Source organism: Mizuhopecten yessoensis, unplaced genomic scaffold, assembly GCF_002113885.1.
Source record: "Mizuhopecten yessoensis strain PY_sf001 unplaced genomic scaffold, ASM211388v2 scaffold4805, whole genome shotgun sequence".
NCBI lineage: Eukaryota > Metazoa > Mollusca > Bivalvia > Pectinida > Pectinidae > Mizuhopecten > Mizuhopecten yessoensis.
In genome coordinates this window covers 763492-774224 of record NW_018405730.1, presented here as the reverse complement: position 1 = coordinate 774224, position 10733 = coordinate 763492, and the positions used below count along the sequence as shown (strand labels likewise).

The following is a 10733-nucleotide window of genomic DNA, read 5'->3' as shown; positions in this document are numbered from 1 at the left end:
CATACTAAACCTACCATTTAGTCGACTTAACCAGTCACATACCACACCTAACATTCAGTCAACGTAACCAGGCATTTACTACACCTATCATTTAGTCAATCTAACCAGTCACATAAAACACCTACGTTTTACTCAACCTATCTCACAAATGTAACAACTAGTATTAAGTTATTAAGGGTATATGTCACATCGTACTTGTATTTAATAGTTCGTCACATGGTGTGCACCAAATTGTTAAAATAAAACCGAGAAATACTACTGAGACGGTCACCAAACAGTGTTCCTGCTATAGTAGTAATTGTAACGAAAACGAGGGAACGGACGTTAACTAGTGTTGTGATATACACGCTCTCTAAACCTATATTTAACATACCAACTTCCCACATTATGTCGATATGCCACTTGAGTTTTTTTCCTCACATTATGCAAACAAATTTTAACAACAATTATAACAACAATAATTTAAACTTATATAAGTCATTCTTGGTGGCCCGAATGTAAGCGCCGCATTTGGAAGGAACCCGGAGTACCCGAGAAAACCCTACGTGCTCGGTTAAGTACCCCATATACCTTTTTACCTCTGGTCGGGGAATCGAACTCCGGTCGCCTTGGTGATAGGTGCGTAGACTATCCACGGCGCCACCAACCGACACCATATTATATCAAATTCGACATGCTCTTCATCACGTTTGTGTTGGTTTTTATCTTCCGATAAAGTTTTCTCTAACAATACTAAATTATTCATATAAAACCTATGAACATGAACATATATATTGACTTCAATAGTATATGTATTCCTGGTTTCACTTCTGACGATGCAAAACAGCTGTAGCATCTTGGTATATTCACTATATTAATTCCTCCTCTCAAACTTAAGATACAAATCCAATGAAATGTTCCCCAGCTTTAACACCTGGATAGGAACCTGAAATGTTAATAGCCAAGGCGTTTATAATGTTATATGTGTTGTGTTTTAATTTATCTGAAATGGACCATATGTGAATATTGATATTGTTTTCTAACCAGACGAAGGTTGTTGCAGGTTGTTTTGTTTATTCATCTATGAATCATATGGATAAATAACACTTTTATCTTCGAAATGAAAACGGTCTAAACGCATGTGTCTATATATAACTGTGATTGTCAATAGTAATGGAATGTGGGGATAAGTGATTTTAAAATTAATACCTTTGTCTGCGGTCCTATAACAGGTCGATATTCCTGAAGCATTCTGGCGATAAGAGTTTTTATTTCTAGGAGAGCAAGCCTCATCCCAGCACAGTTACGGGGCCCAGCACCGAATGGCATGAAGACGAATGGGTCCCTGTTAGCCTTGGCCTCTGGTGTAAATCTGTGACATTATTTTAAATAGGTATAATAATCAACTAATTTAAGCAAATGATAATTATGGTACACGTAATACATTATATTGCATTATGTACAAATGACACTCGCTATAGTTAGCGTTTAGGAGTTGAATTTCAATCCGCTAACATTTCACCGATCTTGTAACTTCCATTCCTGCTTCATATTTGTATACTAATGAGAAGATGTTAGCTTTATAAGTTTTACATAAGTATAAGATCGGCCTGGTCCACATCTGTCCAGCGCGTTCAATTGGGGCACACGATATGATGGCATTGCCAATTTTAACGCTGCCAATTACTATTGACAGTTTGTAGTATAAAATTCACGGTTTCAAATATGACCTATCCAGCCTTCCCCTTAACGACCCTCGAACTAGATCAGCCTTCAAATTGATATGGGGGTCTCAGATTGATAAAGAATAAGATAAAGAATGAGATAAAGAATAATCGATGTGATAAGTTATAAGTATTATTCATTCTGACCTAAAATTAGAAAGAAAAAGTTGAATTTAGACATTCCCGTTAAGTAGCCAAACTATTTGCTTTAATATGAAATATGTTCAGGTTCCTCTAACGGGTGATTAAATCGAGATCGTAATAAGATTTTGTTCCCAAATTACAGGGGTGTCTTGAATATCACGTTTCCGCACTACATGTACGTGTATTTGTCTCACCATGTCAGCTTACCTTTCCGGGTCAAATTTCTCTGGTTCAGGCCAGTACTCGGGATCCATATGTATGGCACCCACCGGTATATTTATAATCATTCCTTTCGGGATCCTGATATTTCCGATGGTGACGTCATTGCTAGCCATACGGTCAATTCTATATAGATAGACCACAAAAAGTTGAACTAATCTATATCCGGAAAGTCCATTTAGGTCGGCTTATATTTTACTACTGAGTCAGTTAGATCTGTATATTAATGTCATTATTCAAAAGAGCTAAATATTGTCACGAGATCAGGATATCAAGGTTTTAGACAAACAATCGCAAAAGAATAGAAATAGATACATAGTATAACAATGGGTGCAGCCAGATATCAATATATAACTCTAAACAGAGGACACAGTTTGAATTTAGTGCAAATAAGTCAAGGTAATTTCGTTAATCAATTCCTTTCAAACAAGTATGTCGGACAATTGTTAAGGGCAATCCGAGTAACGTAATGATAACTAAACACCAATGAAACATTACAATCAATTACAATTCTTAACATGGCTGTAAAGGATATCGACAGGATTACAGCAATATCAAATATGACTGAATATGTCTAAATAGCAATGCGCATTATCTTAATCGGAAGAATTTCTAGGACATCTTGAAGCCTTTATATGCTTTATAAAATCGTCTTTTGTGACTTCAGTGGAAGCACAACCTCAAGACGGGTACAACAATGGAGCGGAAGTTAATATTTACAAAGTTAGCTCCTTATTTGGATTCTTCATGGAGTTTTACCTTGCTGCAGCAGAACAGCCTCATTGTCTCGTGGACACACATTTCCAAATAGCAGAGATTGGTTACGTTGTCATAGTGAGGGGCCTCCTATAACAATAACACATTGTGAGAACGATAAGGCTAACGGTTAATATAGTGTTCCCCTGTATAGGATGAATAATTTATCTTATTTATACACATGACATAACTTTATACAATGAAACGTTAAACATCGATGGTGCCATTAACAGAGAAGGGTAAGTTTGCACCATCGTTCTCTTCTACTCTTTTTGTGACCGTTTATTTTATTCTTGTCAATAATCCGTTCTTTTCAAACAATGTTTTTCTCAAATAATCTTGAAACATTAGTTGCACTTGAATGTACCTCACTAAAGAAAGATTTGTAAAGTCAGAACAGGAAAAAAGAAGATAAAAGGCAGAATAACATATATTACTGTTTATAACTACCTATGCTGTGACTGACCACGCCTCAGACTTAAACCCTACAGTACCAACCCCTTTTACTGATGTCAGTGAAGGTTTACCTACCCCACGTAATCCTGCATCAATTTCTTGTAGGACTTTGTCACAGATATCAGGGTAGATTGCCAGATGGTACATGATGAAGCAAAGAGTGTTGGAGGTCGTGTCATATCCAGCAATGAAAAACAGTGTAGCCTGGGCTGTTATCTCGTCCGCAGTTAGTGCGAAAACACACCCAAGCAATTAATGTTAGTTTTCATAGAAAAAAATATATGGATGGAGGACGAAATCAGTTGTTATACTGTAAGGAACGGCAACTAAATGTGTAGTCTGTAGTGCATAACTATTCACTGTATAAACATGGTAATCTTTTCAAATGACAATAATATTTTATAAATAAAGAATGAATAAATGTAGTATCTCTTAATTCGCCATTTTGTAATATTTAATGACAAGGGGCCAAAGGGCCTTTACCTCTGTTGTTATGTATGTTTGCATATTGTTGACATTTGAAGTGGACATAAGGATGTCAACAAAGAAATTTACATCATTCGTCATATCACAAGGCCGTCCTTAAATGCCCATAGCTGTTGATAGGACGTTAAACAATACTAAACCAAACCTTCGGCTGAGGTAGCCTTACAAGTTGATAATATACAGTTAGAGTATGGGGTTGAGGGATATAGCAAGTTTCTGGTGTCCCGAGACCAGGTCTATTTCCCGAGGCGAAGCCGAGGGAAATAGGCATGGTCAAGGGACCCCAGAAACTTGCTATATATGCCTCAACCCCATACTTTAACCGTTTTATTATACCGATACACACTGGAGAGATAGTTTTAACTAGAAAATATTTGTAAACCAGCAAGCTCCGCCCACCTCGCGCGTCACTGTAGAGTAAATAAAGTAGAGGTGTAATAATAGGTATTATCAACTTGTAAGGCTACCTCAGCCGAAGGTTTGGTTTAGTATTGTTATTATACCTCTACTTGATTTACTCTATATAAAAGTAATTGGTTAAATCGAATATATCCCCACTTTTGCCTGACTGTGTTTTAGTCCTGTGTGTTAGTCTGGGAACTAAAACACACCTACACTCGGGTGTTTCCGCCAAGCCAATCAGGCGAGAGGTGGGGGGAGCTTGCTACCGAACTCGGAAGCATTTGGCTCCATTGCGATCAAAGGGGTAGGTGGGACATGAAGCTATACAGCTTATGGTTTACAAATATTTTCAAGTTTAAACTATCTCTGCAGTGTGTATCGGTATAATAAAACGGTTAAAGTATGGGGTTGATGGATATAGCAAGATTCTGGTGTCCCTTGACCATGCCTATTTCCCGAGGCGAACTGCTCTTGGGACACCAGAAACTTGCTATATCCCTCAACCCCATACTCTAACTGTATAATAACAAATATAAGATATCTTCTATCATTACTTCTGTCAAGGACTATTTATCCTCAATACAGCCTTAGTTTTTCGCATCCATGTTGACGATGGTTGGCTAACATCGTTTTCTTTGCTTTCTGTATCTGCTTCTTCCTGCTTTGCTTTCACATCTCTGTCTTCGGTATTAATCAATATTCCGAAAAAAAAGGGGGTTTTCTGCGAAGAAAAAAAAAAATCTTACATTTTAATTCTCCCTAATCTCTGACTGCATTCCACAACCTTATATTTAAATGGAATCAACCTTTGAAAATCGAGGTTATTTTCATTTGGATATTTTCTTGTTTAGTTCATGACAATTTCGCTTAAAAACCGTTCCTTTAACGTACCCCTTGGGATTTCCGTCTCCCCTCTAAGGCTTTTTCTGTGACACGTGTGAAAAAGGTAGTAGCAGCTTTTGCTTCTGTGAGATTGATCCCAAGAAAATCGCATAGTCTCAAAACCCAACCAAGAAAAGGAAGAAAGACTGAAAAATACAGAAGCATGATAATTTAGACTCCAAACAAACCCTAACGTATTTTTTCTATTCAATTTCTTAAATAAAGATATTAAATTGATATTTACAAACATTTGTAACTATGAGGATATGAGGTATCGGGTCATAACCACGTTTGTGACAATAACGAATTGAGGTATCGAGTCATAGCAACGACTGTAACAGTAACGAATTGAGGTATCGAGTCATAGAAACGACTGTAACAGTAACGCATCGAGGTATCGAGTCATAGCAAGGACTGTAACAGTAACGAATTGAGGTGTCGAGTCATAGCAACGTCTGTAACAGTAACGCATTGACGTATCGAGTCATAGCAACGCCTGTAACAGTAACGCATTGGGGTATCGAGTCATAGCAACGTCTGTAACAGTAACGCATTGAGGTATCGAATCATATAAAAAACTGTAACAGTAACGCATTGAGGTATCTAGAAATAAAATCCGCTGAAAGTAATTATAAATTTAGGTTACGAGTTATAAACAAAGTTTGAGACAATTATGAATTGAGGTATCGAGTCATAACCACGTTTGTGACAGCAACGAATTGAGGTATCGAGCAATAAAATCCGCTGAAAGTAATTATAAATTTAGGTTACGAGTCATAAACAAAGTTTGAGACAATTATGAATTGAGGTATCGAGTCATAATAACGTTTTATAACAATTAGGAATTGAGTTATCGAGTCATAACAACGTTTGTAACAATTACTCATTTTGATACCGAGTCATATAAACGTTTATAACAATTAAAAATTCAGGTATTGAGTCATATCAACGTTTGTAACCTTTATGAATTAAGGTATCGAGTCATAACAACGTTTGTAACAATTACTCATTGAGATATCGAGTTTGTTATGCATATCCAGACTATCAGCTCGATAAAGAAATATCCTTCAACACATATCACGATCTACAGGTAATGCATGCATTTTAACCTCTGTGTACATCATTTCAGGACCAAATAATTAAAAATTGACTTTTATTTCCGAGAAATAAGCTAATTGGTGTTTTTTTGTGAACAAAACTGTTCGTACCGTCAAGGTTCTAATGACGTTGTTAATCATTTTAGTAAATTGCATACACACTACTACGAGTTACACAGTCTTCTTCACTTACAAACAATAATCATCATAAATGCAAGAGCTTTTGAATAGGTGAAAGTCCGGATTTGCTTCGTGAAAGGATCATCCGGGTTATTCTGGCTGTCCACGTCCAGACCAAAATCTGTACTGGCAATCACATCCATTGTAAAACCTCCTATGAACCTGTGCAGAAATGCTTTTAATTGGCTTAAGTTTACAGTAGAAAATAAACAAGGGACAAACTTACCATGATTTGTGCTTTATGTACATTAACACGAAACTTTCCGTATTCTATTTTGATGCAGTTCCACTTTTTTCTCTCGAATATATTCGGGGGCCAGCCCAGTTTATATGTTCATGGATGGATTTCGACCAAATGTATTCGCTTGGTGTTTTATTGTTCATCGCAAAATCATATATTCTCTTAATCATCAACTGCTAACAGCGGACCGTTAGGGACCTTACATTATTACGGTTACCGGGTACTTTTCACCCAAATTATAATAATAATCAATACTAAAAAGACACTTACTTTTTCATGTCGATGTCTTGATCTTCTTTTCTTTTTCTTTCTATGTTTTCCATGAATTTGTCGGCAGAGCTGTTTATTAATGGTGCCATCTAAAGACAGGTAAAGTAGAGACATACGTTCCAATGTTATACCAACTATTGTATTTATCCCACAATCCTGAACTGGTTATTATAGTGGGTGTCGGTACAAACATTGTCCTAACCCAGTGACAAGGTTGTTTTGAGCCGAGGGAGAGATGTAAAAGTAAAATACTACTTTGATCAGTACACAAGATTTATTGTAGATTTATCGGCTCAAATGCGTTTGTGAAGGTAGGAAAAGTTAACCAGAGAGGTTTTGGATTTAAATAACTCTTAGGCTTTGAAATGAATTTACTCCTTATTTTTTAACCAAAGAGAGACGTTTTCTTCTAATGATTTTACAATACATGTTTTTCTATATCTTTCAAACAAAAAATGTCAAAATGAAAGTAGTGTGTGCAATAAATGATGTTCATGTCCAGGCCAACACCGGACAAATAATATCGTAAAATATCTAGAGTCACCTCAACCACCAATAGGTTTATCACCAAAAATGCTAGAATGGAAGACAAATATCTATCTACCTGACGCAGCCTCTTGCCACTAAATGTTGGGGTGATGACGTTCCGAACAAATCGCCAGTGGTCATCCTCCAGTTGTGTAACCATTGTTGACATCTTGCGGTCGGTAAACTTTGTAAATGTGTTCTAAAGAGTTGAAGAAAGAACCATACATCAACAAGAATTCGACATATTTCTAAACTAACTATGCGAGAAATACACCATTTGCAGGTAGTCATGTTGTAATAACATACAAATACTTTCATCCATGAAACCAACGTGTACATATATAAACAAGCTCGTTTCAGATACATTCTCACAAATTAAGCACTCAGATTATTGATAATTTATCAATACATCATATTAGCTTTAATTCATTTGAAAACTCCTATGAACGTTAGTTTGTAGTTGCTGTTTAATATAATATTTACCCGTCTGTTGACGAAACTTTTGAATTCCTTCACCATGATATGCTTCAGGAGAGCCGGATCAGCAATGTACAGGACCGGGATATACGACTCATACATTCTGTTATAACAAAATATATGTTTATTGTTTACGTTCTTATTGTAATTTTGTTATTCCAAATCGGGCTAAATATCCAGATGGATCATACTTATAAAGAAAATATCTTTTAATGTGAACAAATCAACTCAATTTTTGTCCTCTGTTATTGCCTGCGTGGGGTTAACTTGATATGGCTGTGAAGTACCAACATTGAATATACACTGACTGCAAAACTAGCAAAGTCTGTGATACAATTGTATAAAAATAAATAGTCCCAGCAAATACAAAGCTAAGCTCCACAGGGGTATATGTACTTGGTCAGTAAGAATATGGACACCACAATAAAGTAAATTCAAACAATTTTGTTAATTAAGAATCGATTATGATTGTACATTAAGGTACTTTTACGCTTACACTTCTGGAATACATGATCGCATCCCTTCGATGGGGTTTATTTGTATTCTATACTTACCATTTACACGGATGCATTTCAAAGACATCCAAGTTCGAGTTCCGCATGCCTTATTCCTCAGGGGTATTGTGCATGAAAAAACCTACTGAAAATCGCTATATGCTTGCGTGTTCTTTACTTCGTGATCTTTGTCTCGGCTTTATCGGGATTACTTGAATTAGCAATTGCCATGATATTTTATCAATATTGGTACTCATTATCTATTAAATAATTATTTATGAAATGTTTTAATTCGCGATAAAGTCTTGTCATAAATTAGTACAAAAAGAAATATCTTAGGAAAATATATTGATTCAAAGTATTTAATACATGTTAATAGCTGTTTTGATAGCCTACAGGTATAACCATGACGTATTAAAGCGTACTACAGTCATTATTTATCAATGTAAAACTTTTGTCAGAATTGTCTGCTACAATAAGTGTTGTTACGAGTGACGTAACCTAAAGTACTGCTTTACCGCTTGTATATGGAACTGAAGCAAATCCTTCAAACAGACAGCATCCAAACATTTCCAATGTCAGGAAATGTTTTAGTTACAGTATTTGGGAAACGATTATTTTCCTATTACACCATTATACACTTATTGTATATATACGCATCCATGGGACATGATAGTTATGTACAGGGTCTCACTTACTGGAACTATCTTTTAAATTAGAAATGGAAAAAATTACATTGCGATGTATTTAATTAGGAAAAGGATATTCTAATATTCTAAATGATATTCTAAATATGAATGAATGGGAATAATAATCCATTTAAATTTAATTTCAAAACCTAATGATATATATTTTTCGAAAAACAATTTTAAGGACTTACCCAAATACTTTGCCATATTTGCGGTACATATTTCGTTCCGTCTGAACCAGTCCCTGGCATACCAAACAGGATGACAAGGTGAACATTTGCAAAAAATGAAAAATCGAGAAAAAGAAACCCGAACAGGTCACAAGTTTTAAAGCACAAATACATGTTTATAAAAATAAGTCGGAAAGTAGCAGGTGACATGCGATTTGTGATGAATATGTCTCCCTCGAGGCGGATGACAGTTCCTCCATGGTGTGTTCCCACAGCTTAGTGTAGTGAAGTTGTGTTACAGTGTATGACTAATGGATAATATCATTGACAATCTCACTCAATAACACTTAGTGTAGTGAAGTGCGTTACAGTGTAGGTCGAATGGGTACTATCATTGGCAGTCTCACACAATAACGAGTGTAGGTCGAATGGGTACTATCCTTTACAGTCTCACACAATAACTCTTACTGTAGTGAAGTGTGTTGCAGTGTAGGTCGAATTGGTACTATCCTTGACAATCTCACACAATAACGAGTGTAGGTCGAATGGGTAATATCCTTGACAGTCACACACAATAACGTTTAGTGTAATGAATTGTGTTACAGTGTAGGGCGAATGGGTACTATCGTTGGCAGTCTCACACAATAGCTCTTAGTGTAGTGAAGTGTGTTACAGTGTAGGTCGAATGGGTACTATCCTTGACAGTCTCACACAATAACTCTTAGTGTAGTGAAGTGTGTTACAGTGTAGGACAAATTGGTACTATTCTTGACAGTCTCACACAATAACACTTAGTGTAGTGAAGTGTCTTACAGTGTTGGACTAATGGATAATATCCATGACAGTCTCACACAATAACACTTAGTGAAGTGAAATGTGTTACAGTGTTGGACTAATGGATAACATCCTTAACAGTGTCACACAATAACGCTTGGTGTAGTGAAGTGTGTTACAGTGTAGGACGAATGGGTACTATCATTGACAGTCTCACACAATAACGTTTAGTGTTGTGAAGTGTGTTACAGTGTAGGACTAATGGGTACTATCATTGACAGTCTCACACAATAACGTTTAGTGTTGTGAAGTGTGTTACAGTGTAGGACTAATGGGTAATATCCTTGACAATCTCACACAATAACGCTTAGTGTAGTGAAGTGTACAGTGTAGGACTCGTGGGTACTATCATTGACAGTCTCACACAATAACGCTTGGTGTAATGAAGTGTGTTACAGTGTAGGACTAATGGGTGCTATTCTTGACAGTCTCACACAATAACACTTAGTGTAGTGAAGTGTGTTACAGTGTAGGACAAATTGGTACTATCCTTGACAATCTCACACAATAACGCTTGGTGTAATGAAGTGTGTTACAGTGTAGGACTCACACAATAACGATTAGTGTATTGAAGTGTGTTACACTGTAGGACTCACACAATAACGATTAATGTAGTGAAGTGTGTTACAGTGTAGGACTAATGGGTACTATCCTTGACAGTCTCACACAATAACACTTGGTGTAGTGAAGTGTGTTACAGTGTAG

General features: G+C 36.3%; 1 protein-coding gene across 1 annotated transcript in view; it reads right to left on the bottom strand.

The window, feature by feature from the left end:
• Window positions 1-853: 853 nt before the first annotated feature.
• The window catches only part of LOC110449738 (cytochrome P450 3A30-like), a 23887-nt gene continuing 14007 nt past the window's right edge, over window positions 854-10733 (bottom strand). The window contains 13 exon segments of the mRNA XM_021496795.1: window positions 854-925; window positions 1189-1351; window positions 2055-2192; window positions 2826-2837; window positions 2839-2912; window positions 3354-3511; window positions 4758-4887; window positions 5058-5194; window positions 6339-6487; window positions 6837-6925; window positions 7441-7563; window positions 7848-7944; window positions 9216-9268. Coding sequence (XP_021352470.1) covers window positions 854-925; window positions 1189-1351; window positions 2055-2192; window positions 2826-2837; window positions 2839-2912; window positions 3354-3511; window positions 4758-4887; window positions 5058-5194; window positions 6339-6487; window positions 6837-6925; window positions 7441-7563; window positions 7848-7944; window positions 9216-9268 — 1395 coding nt within the window.